This window comes from Podarcis liolepis (assembly GCF_965112155.1).
Source record: "Podarcis liolepis genome assembly, chromosome: 12".
Lineage (NCBI taxonomy): Eukaryota > Metazoa > Chordata > Lepidosauria > Squamata > Lacertidae > Podarcis > Podarcis liolepis.
Genome location: NC_139563.1, coordinates 22,763,940 through 22,785,030, shown reverse-complemented (window position 1 = coordinate 22,785,030; position 21,091 = coordinate 22,763,940). Strand labels below are relative to the sequence as shown.

At 39.5% G+C, this 21,091-nt stretch overlaps 2 protein-coding genes across 20 annotated transcripts in view; one reads left to right on the top strand and one right to left on the bottom strand.

Moving 5' to 3' along the window:
- Nucleotides 1–21,091, bottom strand: part of PIP4K2A (phosphatidylinositol-5-phosphate 4-kinase type 2 alpha) — a 181,618-nt gene that overhangs the window by 101,142 nt on the left and 59,385 nt on the right. The gene's annotated exons all lie outside the window — the stretch shown is intronic.
- Nucleotides 1–21,091, top strand: part of ARMC3 (armadillo repeat containing 3) — a 60,952-nt gene that overhangs the window by 9,035 nt on the left and 30,826 nt on the right. For 9 of the 15 annotated variants that reach the window (XM_083467435.1, XM_083467443.1, XM_083467441.1 and 6 more), the window contains 7 exons: nt 2,295–2,343; nt 11,431–11,548; nt 14,143–14,268; nt 15,830–15,898; nt 16,133–16,308; nt 18,467–18,661; nt 20,058–20,241. In XM_083467435.1, coding sequence (XP_083323561.1) covers nt 2,296–2,343; nt 11,431–11,548; nt 14,143–14,268; nt 15,830–15,898; nt 16,133–16,308; nt 18,467–18,661; nt 20,058–20,241 — 916 coding nt within the window. In that variant the 5' untranslated portion in view covers nt 2,295. Of the gene's footprint in view, nt 1–2,294; nt 2,344–3,027; nt 3,066–11,430; nt 11,549–14,142; nt 14,269–15,829; nt 15,899–16,132; nt 16,309–18,466; nt 18,662–20,057; nt 20,242–21,091 lie in introns of all 15 variants that reach the window. The other 6 variants (XM_083467431.1, XM_083467444.1, XM_083467433.1 and 3 more) reach the window with 4 other exon arrangements.

Genomic DNA, 21,091 nt, shown 5'->3' with positions numbered 1-21,091 from the left:
GCATCATCTTTTAAAATTTTAAATAGTTCAGCTGGAATATCATCACTTCCACTGGCCTTGTTATTAGCAGTGCTTTCTAAGGCCCATTTGACTTTACTCTCCAGGATGTCTGGCTCAAGGTCATCAACCACACTACTTGGGGTATACGAGACATTCATTTCTTTCTGGTACAGTTCCTCTGTGTATTCTTGCCACCTCTTCTTGATGTCTTCTGCTTCTGTTAGGTCCTTTCCACTTTTGTCTTTTATTATGGAAATCTTTGTACGAAATGTTCCTTTCATATCTCCAATTTTCTTGAACAGATCTCTGGTATTTCCCATTCTATTGTTTTCCTCTATTTCTTTGCATTGCTCGTTTAAAAAGGCCTTCTTGTCTCTCCTTGCTATTTTTTGGAAATTTGCATTCAATTTCCTGTATCTTTCACTATCTCCCTCGCATTTTGCTTGCCTTCTCTCCCCCGCTATTCGTAAGGCCTCATTGGACAGCCATTTTGCTTTTTTGCATTTCCTTTTCATTGGGATGGTTTTAGTTGCTGCCTCTTGTATAATGTTACGAGCCTCCATCCATAGTTCTTCAGGCACTCTGTCCACCAAATCTAAATCCTTAAACCTGTTCCTCACTTCCACTGTGTATTCATAAGGGATTTGACTTAGATTGTATCTTACTGGCCCAGTGGATTTTCCTACTTTCTTCAGTTTAAGCTTGAATTTTGCTATAAGAAGCTGATGATCTGAGCCACAGTCAGCTCCAGGTCTTGTTTTTGCTGACTGTATAGAGCTTCTCCATCTTTGACTGCAGAGAATATAATCAATCTGATTTTGATGCTGCCCATCTGGTGATGTCCATGTGTAGAGTCGTCTCTTATGTTGTTGGAAAAGAGTGTTTGTGATGACCAGCTTGTTCTCTTGGCAGAACTCTATTAGCCTTTGCTCTGCTTCGTTTTGAACTCCAAGGCCAAACTTGCCAGTTGTTCCTTTTATCTATTGACTCCCTACTTTAGCATTCCAATCCCCTATAATGAGAAGAACATCCTTCTTTGGTGTCATTTCTATAAGGTGTTGTAAGTCTTCATAGAATTGGTCAATTTCAGCTTCTTCAGCACCAGTGGTTGGTGCATAAACTTGGATTACTGTGATGTTAAAAGGTCTGCCTTGGATCCATATCGAGATCATTCTATCATTTTTGAGATTGCATCCCAGTACAGCTTTTGCCACTCTTTTGTTCACTATGAGGGCCACTCCATTTCTTTTAGAGGATTCTTGCCCACAGTAGTAGATGTGATGGTCATCCGAACTGAATTCACCCATTCCCGTCCATTTTAGTTCACTGATGCCCAGGATGTCAATATTTATTCTTGCCATCTCATTTTTGACCACATCCAACTTACCAAGGTTCATGGTTCTTATATTCCAGGTTCCTATGCAATATTTTTCTTTACAGCATTGGACTTTCCTTTCGCTTCTAGGCATATCTGCAACTGAGCGTCCTTTTGGCTTTGGCCCAGCTGCTTCATCAGCTCTGAATCTACTTGTACTTGTCCTCCGCTCTTCCTCAGTAGCATGTTGGACGCCTTCCGACCTGAGGGGCTCATCTTCCAGCGTCATAACTTTTATATGCCTGTTGTCTTTGTCCATGGAGTTTTCTTGGCAGGGATACTGGAGTGGCTTGCTGGTTCCTGCTCCAGGTGGATCACGTTTGGTCAAAACTCTCCACTATGACCTGTCCATCTTGGGTGGCCCTGCACGGCATAGCTCATAGCTTCTCCGAGTTATTCAAGCCCCTTTGCCACGGCAAGGCAGTGATCCATGAAGGGGAATGCACCATTAGTATGTGGAAATGATACTGCTCTGTGAATGCAAAAATTGCTAGCAAACTTCCGTAAATGTACATGTGCGTGCCTTAAAATGCATCTGAAAATAAAGCCAAACTTTTTAAACTCCAGTAAGTGCAGAAAATGGTCTCACTTATTACAACCAAAATCTGGTTATTTCTGAAGTTTGAAAGCATCCTTAAGAGCTAGTGAGTGGCATTATAAGAGCTTTTTGAAGCAAGTGAAATTGAGCTGCTACTGCTTTAGCAACTGCTAGAGCCATGGATTACATCAGGATGGCCAAGAGATAAAAGGCTTTTGCTAACAGCTTGCAGTCAGCAGATAAAGTAAATCTAAGAATCATTCCTCACTCCAGTAACAATCATTCCATGAAGTCTACTGAATTATGGTTGAAACCCTGTGTAAACTGTGTCCACTCAACATTGCTTGTCTGTTCATCATCTGCTTTTTTGTTTGTTTTTAGAATGGGTAAAAAAATTAAAAAGGAAGTGGAGCCTCCTCCCAAGGATGTGGTAAGTTTATAAAACACTCCTCACTATAAAAATGAAAATGTTTCACAATTATAACATTCAAGTTTTCTCTCCTCCTTCAATCTTTACTCCCACTTACTTCCCCTTCTGCCTCTAAAAATGTCTTGTAAAGATAAAGATAAATAACATTTTTGTTTCCGTTTGACTGTGTGTGTAAACAGAGGGACCAATCACATTTATTTTCTGAAAAATATTATATTACGGTAGGCCTTTTTCTACTCGGAAGAAGAAGAATGGAAAAGAAAGAAATATACAGTATAAACTGTGGGTTTTGACTGTGGACTTTGGGTTACCACCACCTGTGGAGTAAAGGTGGATCTCAAGTCTGATTATATGTGAGCTTTGTCCTTGGTCTAGAAAAAAACAGTATGCAGGTGTCCCCCTACGAAAAAATATGGGGGGGGGAGCAAAAGGGCTCGGCCCCTAAAAGATAGCACCCCTGGGCTCATGGGGCTTATTCCTGGGGAAGTGGGGTTAGGATTAGAGCCTTGGAGTTGTTGTGCACGATGTGGCTTATTTGTTGGTTCAGGCTATAAGTAGCCCACCTTAAGTCTACATAGTGAAGGTTAGGATATACATTTAAATGTATAAAACATTTACAGCTTGCATGAAGTCACATGTGTATAAAAGGGCTCAACTAATCAGTGTCATTACATGAAAAAACAGGTTCCACTGACATCTACTGCTATGCTAAGGATCAAGATGTAAGTAAAATCCCACTAGCTTAATTGAAATGGCCGCTTCAGTTTTCAAACATATGACTCCAGCAATTGATCTGTTCCCTGAGTGTTCTGAAGCACATCTTTCCACCATCTCATGAAATTTTAGAATAGTCTTCAGTGCTCAAAACTGAGAACATTAAAATATGGTGGGAACAAATTCTTCATCTTCTTCTCTATGGAATGTCATGTATAAAATTGTTCCAGAAAGCTGTACACGTTTGGAGGTGCTAGCTTAGCCCAATATACGGTACCTCTTTTCTGCCACCTGACCGTTTCCTTCACAACTTGTGCAAATCTTTCTGCTCCATTTTTAACCTCAGTAGAAGCAGCAGAAGGTATGGGAGTAGATTATTTCACTTCCACCCAAATCAAAAGCATATTAGGTGATCTAGTCTGTTTCCCACCACTGTATGCCGCTTTCCTGACAAGGAGAGGAGTACATTCACTTACAAAGGACACCTGCCTTTTTCCTTTTGTGGAAACTAGGTTCAGGTATCCTGTTTCTTTTTTAAGTGATTGAACTGTTCTCAGGTTTCATAAAACTGGAAGAATAATTCACGAGTATTTAAAATACAAGGACTATAATCTGCAGTTTATATTTCTAAACTTGTTATGCAAATTAAAAGATGTTTGAAAAGATGGTTTTCAAGAATATTTTAGAAGAACTATCCTAACATTATTTTACCTCTGTTGCAATTGTTGCAATGGAACCATTCATAAAGAGGATTTCTGCTTTCCCCCATAAAGTAAAAAATGTTGAAGCAAAGAATGTGTTTATATTATTAAAGATTTCTTAGTTTACAAAAATACATTCATTGTCTCTTTATTCAAGTTGTGTTTTCTACAGATCAGTTTCATTTGTTGTGAGACATTAGTATTGCGTGCAGTATTAGGTTGGGGCAAGAGGGGGATGGGGGATGGTGAGTGGGGTGGGGTGATAATTCTTCTGTTCTTCTACTTAGTGTATGTGTGGGGTTTTGTGTCCCTTGTAAGGGTTCAGTGTCACTTATATGGGTTCTCTTACTATTCAGTTGTTGTATTTCCTTGGTGGTGAGAGAGGTTGAGGTGGCCTAGGGTGTGGTTGGTTGTCTTTGGTTGAGATTTGTTTATGTGTGTGGGGTGTGTGGATTTTTGGATCATGTTAGCCAGATTGGTTCACATGCTGTCGGTGGATTCTTGTTGTTGTCTTGTTGGGCTATGTATGTGATGAAGGGGAACCATATTGGGGTGAAGGCGTCTTCTATTTGTACCCATGTCAGTTTCAGTTTATTGGTTAGTTTTTCTAGTAAGGCTGTTTCCCATACTATTTGATACCATTGGTCCATGTTTACTCCTGACAGGTCTTTCCAGTATCTGGCTATGATGCTTCTGGCTGCTGAGAGTAGGTGGGTTATGAGCGCTTTATAATGTGAGTGGTCATCAGTATCTTGTATTTTTAAAGTTACTCTTTTTGATCTTCCTTGGAAATAGTGGGCATAAATTATTTTGTTTCTATCATATCATGCTGAACCATGAAAGTCTACTCTTCTAGCCTAATAATGTTTAGTCCTTACAGGCTTGGTGGTATGTTCTGTAAACTATTCCAACAAACCTGTGTTGATTGTCCAGTGTGAAAGTTTATATTTCTCTGAGTCTAGTATAGACATCCTTGCTAAACTACAGAGATTATCCATAAGTGTTGTGATCTGCATGTAGCCCCATATTTGTGTGTCTGCTTTATGAATTGTCATTATTTCTATTAGCTTGACTATCACAAGCACATATGCACTCGGCGGAGTGGAGAGCCATCTGTCACTTTCGGCCAGCCTAACTTCTGTCATCTATGGTAACTTCTGCATTAAATAACACATTATACCCAGAATACATGGTAGCTCAACAACTTTGCCAAAAAAAGCTCAACAAGTTTTGGAAACTTCAGCTGGTGCAGAATTCAGCGGCCACGTAGCTCATCAGTACAAGATGGTTTGAGGATGTAATGACAATCCTGGCCCGACTGCACTGGCTGCCAATTAGTTTCCCAGCCCAATTGAAAGTGCTGGTTTTGACTTATAAAGCCTTAAACATGTCAGGACCGCAATACATCAAGGACCACCTCTCCCTATATGAACCCACCATGGACTCTTCAATCATCACCTGAGACACTTTTCCGTGGGTTGCCTCCACAAGAGGTCCAAAGGGCAGCAATGCAAGAATGGGCCTTTTCTGTGGTGGCTCTCTGCTTGCGGGATGCTCTCCCCAGGGATGCCTGCCTGGCGCTTTTGTTACATATCTTTAGGCGCCAGGCAAAAACATTCTTCTTCTCCCATAAAAAGGTAAAGGACCCCTAACAGTTAAGTCCAGTTGTGAATCTCACTTTTGGTATCTCACTTTTGTATGAACCGAAGGCTGGCAGCTAAATTGCATCCTAGTTGGAGTTTGTTTCCCAGACATATGAAGTTTATATAAAGTTCTCAGCCAATTCAGAAGTCTGGCTTGGAACTAATCAGAACTTGAGAAGTACTAGAATGAACAGTGATATAGATACACTGGCGGGGGAAGAGGAGTGCAGGGGAAGCGCACTGCCCCCAGCAGCGTGATCCCAGTATGGTGCCATCGCGGCTGGCCCCCCCGCCTGTGCTGGGCGCCATGCCCCTGCAGGTGGCATGCCCTGCCCCCGGGACGCACGCCAGCCCCACCCCCGCCTGCTCTCTGCCCCCCAGTGCCACTGTATAGCTCCGCCACTGTATAGATAAGGAGACTCTACTGCTTCCAAAATCTCCCAGGATGGCTTCAACTGTTTACATTACACACTTGCTCAAATTCTGTTCCACACCGTAGAATTTATTATTATTTATTGACTATATATACCGCCCTATACCCAGAGGTCTCAGGGTGGTTTACACATATTTCTGAGTAAACATGAATAGGATGCACTGTGAAAAAGACTTCTCACCTTTGACCCCCAGGTCTTGAGTTTTGAGTCATTAGTTTCCAACACTATACACTACAGTTTCATACTCTCATTTTGTTTGTTTTAGCCAGACCTTTGTCTTCTGTGAGATTTAAACGAAAATATACTTACAGAAATTTCCATAAAACCTAAATAACTGAACTGATTTTACCTTGCTCTTATTTCAGTACAAACAAAGCTACCCAAGGCTTCTATGACTTTTTTAAAAAAACAAACTTTGCTGTCTTGCTCATTGCTCTCATGTTGTTATTATTAAGAAATAAAATTTGTTCGGATTGCAGCTTAGAATGCAATACTCTGTATACATTACTTACTTGAGAATAAGTCCCCTTGAGGGCAGTGGCTTTTGCAGCTGAGCATACATGCATAGTATCTGTCTGTTAGATGCACTGTTGAACCAAGAACTAGAAAGACTGGCATTTCTAACCTTATTAATGTTCTTAAAATTGTTCCCACAATGTAGACTGGACCCGACATGGTGTAGGCTTGGCAAAAAATAGTTGGTCCAGATCCGAGATACTGTTTTAATTGAGCATGATAAAAGTGCCTAATTTTGTTTGAATGTAAAGCATTCCAAAATGTTTTATTTAAACTGAAGAATGAAAGGCTTTTAGAAGGATTTGCCCTTTCTCAAACTATGTTGGTTTCAAGCAATCTATTAAATAGGGTCAGAACAGCTGGATTTCATAGCAGAGCTCTCTCTGTTTGAGAAAGGTCAGAAATGGAAATGATGGCTGAATCATGACAGTGCTTTGACCGGTCGGGCATCATGGAGAGCTGGCCTTTGAGATACAAACTTATGTGAAGACGGCACAAGAAGGGCCATTCTATTTTTAAAATATATTTAAAAATATCCACTATAGACTAGAATATCCACTATAGTTAGTAGTGCAGAATATGCAATCTGTGGCCAAATTCTGTCACTATCTTTGAATGCATTTAGCTGTATAGAGAGAGATTGCTTTGCTCAGATTATTTTCTAGAGAGAGTGCTTTGCTGGCTCTCCAGTGAGCAGAACAACAAACTGATGTTGCCAAAAACTTCTTGGAGTCTTGCCTGGCATCAAACAATTAAGTCATTCCTGTTGCCTAAAGAATGCTTTGGATCCACAAGGGAGCTGCAACATTTCACCAGCTTTATTCATAATGTATGGAAAATCTTTTAAATCTCCCATTTGACATTATGAGAGCAATCCACCAAGCACTTACGCTGTACAAAACTTCTATTAGTTTAAAGGGGCATGTGTGGGAAGATGTATGTGCAAAATTTCTGTTGAAATTAGCGTAGCTGGCCGTGTGTGGAATGCTGTGAAAGAGGAAGAGATTTTGCAGAATTGGTGGTTGTGAATAGCGGCCGCCTCCACAGGACCCAGCTCCAGCTTAGAGGGCCAGTATGGATCTGCCAATGCATATAGTAAATTCATAACAGGCTCCACTTTGGTTTAGCCATTGGCCATAGGGCACTGGAAGTTTAATAGGAAGAAAAGGGTAGATGTCTGAATCCTAAGATTTATACAGCCATTCAAGGGCAATCAGAGTCTCATGGATTGTAGAAGAATCAAGAACCCAGAAAGCTACCTGGTAATATTATTTTATACTCTGCTGCTTTCTATAAACCTCTGTAAGGCACAAGGAGCTGCTTTACCCCAAGACTATGGGTCTTGGTCAATACTATCTGCAGTGACTGGCAGTGGCTCTTCAGCGTTAAAGACAGGAGGCTTTCACAGTCCTGCCTGGAGGTGCCAAGGATTGAATCTTTCACCATTTGCATGGAAAGCATATGCTCTATGCACTGAGTGCCCATCCATATTAACACATTAAGTCTTTGAATTATATTTTTTGTGATGTACTTTACCTTTTCAAAAAGCAAAAAAAGAAAGAAAGAAAAAAAGGGTGGAGTAGCTCACATGTAGGATCCTCTAAAATTTTAATACTGATTCTATGGACTCATTCCCACATAACATTAAGCCAAAACAAGGCTAAGAGTGAATGAAGAAGTGTACTGATGCCTTGCATGCCCTTTGCTCCTACACTAATTCTGGCGCCGCCACCACTGCATGGTTTGGCTTAGTGTTACCTGATTTGTCTTGCTCCAGGCAAACTGTGAATGGTAAGCCAAGAACATGATTTGTTTGGAGCAAGAAAACGATGAGCCCAGGTTTACATAATGTTAAACTGTGGATAGTGCAGTTGCAGGACTGGAGGAGGAGCAAATCAGCTGAGGTTTTTGCTTTGTGTACCAGCATCCTTGCTTGTTCATACTAAGCCATAGCTTGGTTTAGCGTTACCTATGAACCTGGCCAATGTTTGCTTACATGCCACTGTTGCAGCTACAACTGTACTAAAGATAAAATGTACTTGCTAGAGTCCATGCAGATGTGGATTTCATTTAATGCTATTCAGCTCATTTCATTCACAGAACTGTAGAGCTGGAAGGGGCCACGAGTGTCATCTAGTCCAACCCCTTGCAATGCAGGGATCTTTTGTCCATTGTGGGGCTTGAACCCATGACCCCGAGACAAAGATTCGCCTTGGCATTGACGCATCCTGATGCAAAAGATTCTGCAACTGTTCAGTTGCATTCTGTGAGGGAAATGAATTAGCTACTTTCCCCACTTATAGCTTATTTCCATTTTGTTTGTATCATAAAAAAGGAAAAATAATAGATTCTGTCCTGCATATATATTGGTGTCATTACATTATTTTCTATACTGGTGTTGAAGCTAATGTTACTTAGCTTCAGATAGCAGTTTTTCAGAAGACTTTCAATAATCTAAGCTGTCACTCTTGATATCCTTACTTCCATTTAACAATATTCTTTCTGAGCTGACATAACCAGCATTGTGTACAAATTCCAGATGCATTTGAAGTGTATGGTTTTATACTCCCTTTCTTTTTGGCCCCTTTTGTATCCCTAGTAACCTGTTTGCTTTTCGACTGCACCTGCACATTGAACAGAGTTCTTCATTAAGCAGTTTACAATGATCTCCATTCATACTTTTCCAAACCCTTTTGTGTAGGACCTTGAGAGCTGGTTGAGCAAGAACACAGGAGTGACAAAAGTGTAATTCATGTTGAAAATTATCTGTGGACGCTATATTGCGTTCACACTGTTTGGTCATATCTGTAGGTTCTTCACTACCCTGTTTATATGTGATTATAGCCTATCAACAATAAGTGTTATCTCACCTAAGAACTCAGTAAGTCTGTCCAGAGCCCACAGTATCCCATTTGGCACCACATTGTCAGCTTTTTCCTTTTCAAGATCACTAAATTTTATACGTAATATAGCCAGTTTCCAACATCCTGTCCTTGTCACTCACTAGGACACATGACGCCCTCCAGGCCTTTCTATCTAGTCCTCAGGACTCTTCTGAGACCACACCACCTTCACAGGTCACATCCCTTGCCAGCCCTCCTCTGCACTCTTCCTTGAGTCCTCTTGTCAGGCTGAAATGTGTCATTGGAACTGTTACATTATCTTTCGTTTGCCTGGATGGAGGACAGAGTGATGTGTGTGAGTGTGTAGAATGGTCTGTGGTTTGTATGGTTAGAATGTAGACTATTGTACAAAGGTAAGAGTTGCATCCATTGTGCTGCCCATTTTTACCTCTAGTCATGCCCACTGCTGGTATGCAGTCCTTGGAATGGAATGTGGTCTTTGAGCTGCAAAAGGTTCCTCACTCCAGGGCTAGAGCATGATACAAAATTAGAAGCTGGGGAAACCGATTTTGGGGAGGTGGAAAGCATAGCTAAGCATGAGTGTGTTGGCTCTCAGGGAGAAGATCTTGGTCACTTTGCTCCTTGCCAGTTGTTTGTTGCTGCAACACACTGAAATAAGGGCATGGTTTGGTTTAGCATAATGTCCAATTCAGGGCTCATGGTTTAACTCTCTCCATATTAGCCACAAGCCCCAACCAAGGTTTGTTCTTTGTTTGTGACTTGTGGTTGGTCTGGAGACTGTCCTAGCCTGGAAACTTCTGCAACCTCCTGTTAAGAGGAATATGGCTGGACACTTTGTTTGATCTTAATGGAAATGTGACTTGAGGTTTATCAGCTCACAACAGTTAATTGTTATCAATATGGAACTTTATTCGACCCTAAGACAAAAGAGAACTAAGAGCTATCAGTGAAAATGCATGCTTTGCTGGGTGAGGTTGATGCTTGTTGGTGCTTTTGAAATTGTTTTATTGATTTGGGAAATTGTTTATATAACTTTTCTATAGTAGGTGGTTTGGGATCTTTAGGAATGTGATGTTACAAAACAGAATTTGTTACGTGCTTTCTGATGACAAAATAAAATGTTTTATTACTGGCTGTTCTGAATGGCTACAGATAATTAAAGAAACAAAAAGAATGCCTCAAATATCTTTTTCTATGACGCAGCTTAGTGTCACAAAATGGAATTCTCATAGCCTTGTCTTAGCAGCCATTCATTCATTAATTTCATAAAATTTATACATTGCTTAATTGCAAAACAAAGAAAACCCCCCTCAAAGTGGTCTACAAAAAAATAAAACAAGAAAATCAAGAAAACCCATTAGTTTGGAGACTTGGCAAAATAAAGACTGGGGACTCCCAGGTTTGGGAAGAATCCAACTTTTTGCTTTTCAGTAGCAACAAAAAGCCTAAAGGATTTTGATGCTTAAGAACTTTTGGGGGGTATTGCTAATGGTGAACTATGTATAAATTACAATGGGGAGTATTTTTATCGTAGAGGGAACTTGTATTAGTGATGAGGAAACAATTTTGACTCATTTTGTATGTTTCTGATATATTTGTTGACATGTCACTCTCTTTTCCAGGGAAAGCCTTAAAAAAACCCAAAAAACAAACAAACCACACACCTGCTCCTTTGATGGTTTGAATGTTCCAAACAAACCACAAGTGGTAAGCCAAAAACAAACCTTGGCTTCCACCTTTGATTTGCTTGTATAGAAGCAAACCATGAATGCTGATTTGTGCATAATGCTAAGACAGTGCTCTGGTTTATTCCCTCATAGCACAGGGAGAAGAGGGACGGGCCCAAATGAGCATCATCCTTCTGCTTGTTCACTGTAAGCCATGGTTTAAGGTTTACAGTTACATGTGAATTGGACCAATGAAGTTTCTCATTCATTTTAAAACAACATGTTTCTGCTCAAAGTATTTGCAGGCAAACCCCATTGTGATTTTGGCTCTTTTCTAAATTGCTGACTTGCTAACCAAGCAACTAAGGAACAAGCCACTGAAAGAAGCCTTTGAGTTACTAACCCTATCCTGACTTTCTATTCTAATTTGAAATATCAGATTATATCCAGTGTTTAATTTCTGTATCATCCATGATAAATTTCCAGAACGGACATTAAAGATCTGTATGTTTCACATTTGCTGATAATCTTATAATGTTGCTTTCTAGTTTGATCCTTTATCAGTTGAAAGCAAGAAAGCCGCAACTGTGGTGCTGATGCTCAGTTCTCCTGAAGAGGAAGTTTTGTCTAAAGCATGTGAAGCTATCTATAAATTTGCATCAAAAGGTTAATGTTTCAGTTATCAAATCTTACCACATGTCTTGTCTTTTTTCTCATTAATAAATCTGCTTGGTACCCAAAGATTTCCATTAATAATTATTGCTGCTGCTACATAATATTTCTTAAGTCACAAGTATATGCAAGATACTATCCAGAGTGCAGTGATATGGTTCCTCTCTTGATTAGCTGGGTCATGGCTAGGAATGAGATAGAAATTTGCTTCAGTTTGGATTGCAAAACCAATATAGAGCTACCCTTCAAAATTCAAACTACATTTTGAAATGCAGTTCTTCACCCACATGTGTACAAAAATGTGTATATTAGGAGAAAGTGTGGATGAAAATGCATATTTAAGTGAAAACATGAGGGGAAATTGCTTGCAAAATTTATATATAAAAATGCATACAAAATATACATATTAGAATAAATTTGCACTAAAAAAGCAGGTGAATTTTCATGAACCCCTTTTTAAAATTGCAAACTGATGTAGAAATGTGGAGAACTGAAATTGTGATTGGAAAAACAAGAAACTGTGTGAAACAAAACTGAGAGATTTTGTCCATCTCTAGTCATGACTCATGAGCAGCCTCTGCAGGATGAAGACGAGGGAATTTCTTAGCCAGATCAGACTTACAGCTGATCCAGACATCTGCTTTTGACACACGTTTTATGGGATTGTACCACTGTAGAAGGGATGTGAGGGATCATTTCTTTAAAATTGGCTGAGACAAAACCCTGCAAGTGAGATGCTTTCTACCTCCTGCGTTAGCTCTTCAGCTGCAGCAAGATTTTAAACACAACACTTTTTCTTGTTATTCACCGCATATATTCTGAGTTGTTTTAGTCTCAAGAGAGAACAGTAGAAGCCCGTTTGAATCAGCTGTAACATCAAAAGCATTGTTCCTGTTTTTGAGGTGCTAGAATATCTTCCCATTAGTTTCTGTGTGGGGTGAAGAAAGCAACTTCACTTTCAAAAGCAGCCATAAGCAAAGTCAGCACTAGACAACATATATTTACCTTTTGTTGTTGTTGAATCACACATGTACATGGGTGTGTCAGAATCTACCCATGTCCCTTTGATTTAAGATAGAAAAGCTGAAGTGGGAGGATAAAGCTTTATAATGATATAGTGAAGATCTTGTGCTCTAGGACTTCAGTACTATTATTAGAAGCATTGGAATATTTTGATCTTTGTGAATTCTGACTTGAATTCACGGTAACGTGAACTGACTTATCTGTACCTCCTATGCTAATGAGAGAGTCAGCACTTGGGTTATCTGCCTGCTTTTGGACTTCCTAAATGTTCTAACACAGCTCAAAAATGTATCAAAATTAATCTTGAAATATGCATTCTAAGAGAAAAATACATTTAAGAGTTTGTATTAAAATAGTACTGAAATACAAATTTGTGAGGATTAAAAAAAACGAATTCACAGATTAATGGGGAAACTGGATCAGAGGTGGAGCATGGGGGGGCAGCTGCTGGGCAATTGCCCTGGTTCAAAATAAATTTCCGGGCACGCCTTTGCAGCTGCTACCCTGGCCAGAAGTGCTCCCCATCCCACCCGCCCACCTCACCTGAGCAGCACACCGAGCAGGAGCTGGGAGAGGACGGACTCTTGCATATCTCAGCTGCACAGTGTCCCTTGCTGGTGGGGAAGGTGGGCAGATAGCAAGATTTGTGTCATGGTGGTGGTAGTGCCCGAGCCTGAAAAGGCGCACATGAATGTCCCACTGAGGCTCCACAGTTCAGTCTGGCAGCAGTAGCGACACATGGAGGCACAACACTTGCATTAAGGAGCACAATACTTTCCTGCCCTGGGCGCTTGTAACCCATGCTACTCCACTGAATCAAGATAGAGCAGATTTATGAGTAAGCACATGCAAAAAGTGCATGGACTGGAAATAGATTGATTCACCCATCCCTGTTAATGGAATATTAATGCTATTCCTTTAATTTCTGGTGTTCAGACTGTGGGTGCCATTGTTCATGTAACCAAAATGGCACCATTCACTCACACAAAAGAGGGACAGGGGGAGGTATCAGAAGATTTATGGGGATCCCAAATTTGCTGAGGTATGAAATACATTTTAAAGAAAAACCCTGTGGAAGGGAAATCCCAAAACAGCCACATCAGGACTGTGGATTCTGATTTGCTACAGAATGCTGCTGACTATTCAGATGGATTGGGTGGGGTTCATGTGTTGAAAACTGGGAGGGGGGGAATAGAACAGAGTGGCTGGAATTGTGATCAGCAGCACTGTGTTGAAACATTACTGCTGCAGGTCCCACTTGTTAATATTATTATTCATGTTGTATTGACAGTAAAGACCATTGACAATAGGGACCATTTCATGGGTATAAACTATCAGAGGCTACTAGTCATAACAGCTATGCTCTGCCTCCACAACTGGAGGCAGTATGCACCTGAGTACCAATTGCTGCAAAACAACGGCAGGAGAGAGTGCTCATGTGCTCAAGTCCAGCTTATGGGCTTTCCTTAGGCATCTGGTTGGCTACTGTGAGATCAGGATGCTGAACTAGGTAGGTCAGTGGCCAGACCTAGCAGGCTCCTCTTATGTTCTTATTTGCTTTCTAGGTGAAGAAAATAAGCTGACTCTTCTTGACCTTGGAGCCTTGGAACCTTTATTTAAATTAGTTACACATGAAGACCCTATTGTCCGCAGAAATGCCACCATGGTAGTTGGGGTGATGGCTTCTCACAGTAAGAGAATCATGCACAATTATATTTGCTAGCAATATTAAATAAGTTAAGTGCTACTGATGAAATCATAATAGTCCAGTAGAATGACAGTATAATAATTCATCTGAAATCTTGGGGCTCCTATATCATCACACTGATGGAGTAATCCCAACAACTATACTGGAGGCAGCATCACTGTCCACCAAGTCTCCGGGCAAGGAAGAAGGGCCTATACAGAGAACAATAATCTAGTACTTGATGGTGGAGATTCAGCATAGATGAGGACTGAACAGCTTGTTACTCAGCCATCCAACTGCAACCACTGCCAAATATGGCAGCCCATTGGGGGCTCAATAAATATTTTTTGTTTCCTGCCTGAGACTGCAAATGCAGGCGTGGTTGTCAAGCACCTGGTAGGTTGCAGTATGCAAATGATGGGCTATGTTTGACTTCTGCATTTGACTTGACATATCACCAGTTGTGCAGACCTGACCTCAAATAATGACACACATTGTTTTATCAAAAGAGGTGTGCTTCAGAGCTTTTGTAATCCTGCATCAGACACTATGGGGCTTGAAACAAAAACCCAACAGACCAGGGGTTCAGATCAGGGGAGGGTACTACAAGCCGTTTCAGCTACAGCATGTCCACAACAACCCATAATTATTCTGGCCTAGGAAGTCAGGTGGCACCATAGGAGCCAACTGCTAAGGGCCATGGTCCCTTTGCCCCCCTTAAATGCTTGAGGGGTCTGCCCCCCCCCCAAGTTGATGGGCATTGCCATTCAAATGGTCTGCTCACATGTCTTGGTTTCTTAGAATTCCTGAACAACACTGGGTATGAGGCTGATGGTTTCAAATATGTCCAAGTCTGCTTGTGTCTTTCAAACATTTTGAAATCATCACCGAAACTACAACACTGCATTTCAATATACCGTATTTTTCGCTCTATAACACGCACCCGACCATAACACGCACGTAGTTTTTAGAGGAGGAAAATCCGTAGGCATGCTACCCGTAGGCATTTCCTCCATAACACGCACAGACATTTCCCCTTACTTTCTAGGAGGAAAAAAGTGAGTGTTATGGTGCAAAAAATACGGTAACTTTGATAAATGTACCCAAATCTACTGGGGGAGGATGGAGGACTATGACTGTTCTTAAATATGAAAATAAATTGATCAGCACATTCAAAAACTGTTTTAAAGAGGTTTAGAATGAAAGCTTTTGCAAAATTGTTGCCAAAAGTAGTGAGTGGGAGTGTTTGTCATTTTCTTTCATTCTTTAATTGACTGTTATTGTGTATCTGATGTTGTTTGGCACAAAAGGATATAAAGATCTCTTTTGGAAGTGGCTTGCTTTTTGGTTTTCTAATTTCCCCTAATATATTTCCCTGTCAACTCCCAGCAAAGTACACTCCACCTTTGATGTTACTCATACAGCAGCCATACATTTTCTACTACCTAGTAGAACTTAATACAACTGTAATATTAAGATTACATCGCCAGTTCTAATTGCACACTGTATTCCTTCAATATATTGACTAAATATATTGCTTCATATCTACATTTGCTTCATTGTAGATGATGTGAAAAAATCATTAAGACAGCTAGATGTTACAAGTGCATTTATAGCTCGCCTGGCACCGGAAGGTAATTTGTAGTGCTCCTTTGTGCAAATTTTTGTTTGCTTCTGTCATTTAATTTTTTTTTAAGGACTGTGGTTTGGATTTTTCTTTTAAAAGTGTATAGCAGAATGAGATGAGACTGGATTAAGAGCTTCTGTTTACATATAGTTTCTAATGACATTTTGCTAACCATCAACAAATGAGAGTATTTACTATGCTAGTTAATGGCTAATTGCACTATTTCATTTTTATGCCATAGAAGATGTAGTCACCCATGAGTTTGCCAGCCTTTGTCTGGTACACATGGCAGCAGAATACAACAGTAAAGTGCAAATATTTGAGCAAGGTGGACTAGAGCCGCTTATCAGCCTGCTAGGAAGTCCTGATCCTGATGTTAAGAAGAATTGTGTTGAATGCATCTATAACATGGTACAGGTGATTATTTTTCACTGTTTTAAGTATAAAGGAATATATTGTTTAATTATAAAGTGATGCTCATCTTTAGTTTGTACATCAAAGTTAATTATTGGTTGGCGTATGGTTATCTTTAAATTTACACCAGTTTTTCCCAATAGCCCGATCCAATACATCTTCCTCATATCCCATAAACTAGGCATTCACTGTCTACCTACTGTTGAACTTGGGGAACTCCCCTCTAAAGTGCCCCCATTAGATGATCAACACCGTCATCTCTATCAATGCTGATCACATGTTAGGCAGAAGAGGTATAAAGGAGTCTGACATCCACTTCTCCATCCCTGCCTAAGGGATGATTAATACTGTCACTATTAATGGAGAAATAAAAAAATTCCTTCCAATAGCACCTTAAAGACCAACTAAGTTAGTTCTTGGTATGAGCTTTCGTGTGCATGCACACTTCTTCAGATACCAGCACCTTAAAGACCAACTAAGTTAGTTCTTGGTATGAGCTTTCGTGTGCATGCACACAGAACTAACTTAGTTGGTCTTTAAGGTGCTATTGGAAGGAATTTTTTTATTTTGACTATGGCAGACCAACACGGCTACCTATCTACTATTAATGGAGATCCAGGTTCTGTTTGCAGGAGTTTTACACACCTAAATACCCTAAATACCCTTTTGTAATTGACATGGGGGTGAGGGGTAGGAGATGAGATCCATGATCAATACTCTGTGGATCTCTCTTGCTCTGGGTTGATTTACTTGATGGCAAGTCCTATTGATTTCAGTGGAATGTGCTTCCAATTAAATGTGCTTAGGATGAATTGGAACAAACTGCATTTGCATGCATATAAAGGAAATCATTTTTAAAGACTAGAATGCATAAAATCCATTGTCTCTTCATTGTGTGAAAAAAATGGTTTGACCCTTCCAGAGAGGGTTGTGAAAATGTCTGTCTTTTGGGGAGAGGGAGGGAATCAGAAATGGGTTCTGGCTTATTCTTGCATAACACACCATGATTTTGCACATCTTCTTAACTCTTGGTAAATGCTTTTGACAGCTTCTTTTCATAAGGAAAGGAAGGTTATTGTAATTGGTTACTTTCACAATCAAGTGTTAATGTCACCATATGCTGGTTAGCAAAAGAATGGTGCATTTGTGTATGGGAGTTCTTTTCAGAGTCTAATTGCTTGATCCAGAATCCAGTGAAGCTGAAACACGAGGATTTAAGCGGATTTAGTTCCATTGACTTCAGTGGTACCAAATTGGCTTAAGTTCAAGCACTCAAATTTAACTGTGTTGTGGATCGGGCTATAAGTGAATCAACTCGGTAATGAATTCAATTCACAGCTCAATCTTTTCTAGGGCATCAGAGCATGTCTTTATTCTGAATCACATTTTGCTGTTTCCCTTCTTTTGCTATCTAGCTGTCTTTGTTGTAAGATATATCTGGACAACTGCACCTGGTGCTTGCTTAGATTGATAATAGAAATTGCACAGAAACATGCATAAGCTGCTATTTTTTTAAAAAAAACTTAAAACTCTTTTTTTATATACCATTTTTATACTGCCTAGGACGCAGTCGTTCTTTTGGAAGGTTTTATTACTAGAAAAGGTTGGAATATTTTGCAAGAAAGTTTTTAATATTCAGTTATTTAAGAAGTAATAAAATAGCAGTGAATGTGCAAAGACCTTCTCACGCAGATAAACTTATCATACTGAATTTGAGTGATCCTTTTTGTAAAAGTCATATGCACTAGAAATTTTTAAGGTCAGTTTCTTCTTGAAAAGTACTTTGAAATATGGCGTGAAAGCAATATGCTTTAAATTATATACAAACTAGTGCTCTTTTTCAAGAAGAAGAGGTGCCAGAACTCTCCATTCTCATTCTCTTAGAATGGCAATGGCACCTAGCTGAGAGGTGCCAGAACCTGCCTGAGAGGTGCTGGAACTGAGTTCCAGGGAGTTCCGGCTGAAAAGAAGCCCTGCAAACTAGGATTGCTGAGTATTGTTCTGTGTAATGCGTAATTTGTGATATTCGGAGCCTAACAATTGTCAGCTTCAAAATAACAAATAATTTAATTGCATTTGTGATAATCGTCTTGCAAAACCACAACATTATACATTACTGTGTTTTTCCATCTAACCATTTCTATTTGGTACTTAACTACAGGATTTTCAGAGTCGTGCTGCAGTTCGTGAACTAAATGTGATTCCTCCTTTGTTGGATCTTTTGAAGTCTGACTATCCAATTATTCAGTTGTTAGCTCTCAAAACCTTAGGTACTATTTCCATTGATAGAGAAACCAGAGTTATGCTAAGAGAACATCAAGGACTAGACCATCTTTTCAAGATACTTGAAACTAAGGTACCTTTTACTTAAATATAGAGCTGTCATTTGCTTGAAGAAATCTTAATCAGTTAGTCATATTAATTGTAGGCCATTAATTGTTACTCAATCTGAATAAACTCACAGTTGTATTAGAGGAGGGAAAGCATTATTTGACTTAGATAATGCATACATGTGCCATTGTACGTATCATCTTATAATATTATTAATTCAAATATCTTGCTAGTTAAACTTTTAGTAGAACAAATTGTTTTAAACTGATGGATCTACTGGGTAATTGATTATTCAGTTAAGTATTTAAACGTTACTAGAAACATATGGTCAACTCTAAACTGAACTCTAACAATCTGTACGGTAAATAAAATGCAACTTCTTTCACGCAAAACATGTACTGAAAATCCTTACTTCATTCTTAATAATTGCATGGAACTGTAAACTATTTTTTAATGGCCTCAATCCAAAGAGAGGGTAGCCCCATTGACTGGGTGGACAGTGCTGGTTACTAGTGAATGTGTGGTTGTGAACAGTCCAAAACAGATGACTAGCTTTGGGCATTGTCATCAAAGGCAGAGTTAATCATTTATTTGGCTGAATATATAGCCAAAACCACCAACTATCCAGCACAGTGCATGCAATCCGAAGTGGCAGATGCATCCCCCAGGGGCAGGGATCAGGATAAATAACTTACATGTGTTGAATACTTATTGCACTAGTATTTTATTTGATGTTACTAAAGATTTGGTGTCTAGAATAATGTTTAGTTTCAAAGTATACCAATGCTAACCAGGGATTGGGTTTGTAAGAACCTTCCGTTTCTGTGATAAGATATACATCATTTATTTGTCTCAATGAGAAATCACAAGGCTTAATTAGTTGTATATCAATTGGAAAATTTAAAATGTCAGTATTTCTGCAGAGAAGTATTCAGATTCTATTGGTGTCAACTGAATAATTTTGCTTGTCTTTTTAATTGTCCTAAAGAGGATGGTAGCAGCTTTTTCAATCCCTTTCCACCATGAGCTGCATGCCCGTTACACGAGGAATGCCTCCACACCCACTCAGGTTGTGTGCAGTGGGGCCCCTTTCCTGCAAATTCTTTGGCACATATGAATAGGCCTCAGACAAAAAGCTTGTGTTAGGGCTTACTTTAAATAGATTGCAACAAGGCATTTTGTTCAGTTGGGCAGTGTATTTATATAGAATTATGGAAACTATGAACAAATTTTTAAAGAAAATTCCAATGACTGACACATTTTGTGCTAAAATATAAATGTGATCAGGCATTACATTAAACACATGGCATTTTGCAAACTATTTCTTTATTCATTTAATGAAATTTATATACCACTTGATTGTAAAAAAACACACCCTCAAAGTGGTTTACATTTAATGTTTGTATTTGTTTAACTTTTAGGAATTTAATGATTTACATGTAGAAGCTCTCGGAGTGGTGGCAAATTGTCTTGAGGATGTGGATACTATGCAATTGATTCAGGAGACAGGGGGCCTCAGAAAACTACTTGCCTTCACTGAAGTTTCCACTCTCACCGATTTTCAGAAGAATGCGGCAAAGGCTATTGCTAAAGCAGCTTACGACCGTATGTCATTTCGAAAATATATATTTCTTATGGAAAGTCTTAGAGCATATTTGTGGCATATATTTTTATGGTTGTAGGTAATATTGGACCATGTTGATGGGGGATGTCCTGCCTTGTAGAAAGATTCCTTTCTTACTAACTCTGTGATTATTTGACACAGATATTGCCAATTAGTTCAGCTACTTGGCATAAAGTCTTATTTAGGACTGGTGGGTGGGCACATTCCATCTCCTTTGTGTCATTGACCCACTATGATTATTTCTTAAGAGCAATTATATCTCTGTTTATTATGAGGTATATAATAATAAACTAAATAATGCTTTTTTTTTGTATGTGCAATATGCAGCTTTATCCTATGGAAATTAGCTTGGAAGTTCAAGTGGGGCTAACTCCCAGGAAAGTGTGTACAGTATAGGATTGCATCTTGCAGTATAACTGCTCTGCTTGTCTATTCAAATGCACATTACTTTTGAGTAGACTTGTATAGAATTACAGCCAAGTATAGCCAAGACCAGGCCTTCAAGCCTTGTTTCATAGCCTTTTTTCCTTACATCTTTCATGGAAATATGAAATGCCGTACTGCTGTCACATTTTACCCCTCTATTCACTATCAAATGTGTCATGTGTGTAAGAAAAATACCTCACAAAAGATTTGTTGTCTCAGTCCTATTTTTATTTATTTAATTAAACAACTGTAATCTCAAGGGTCGTCACACCCCCCCCCCGACTTGGCAAATACTTTTCATTCCCAGGATTAATTCCATCTCATATTCTTAGAATTTCCCCTCTTGGGCTGCTAGGGAGCAGACGTTTTTCTTGCATAGCAGCCTTCAAAATGACATATAGATTA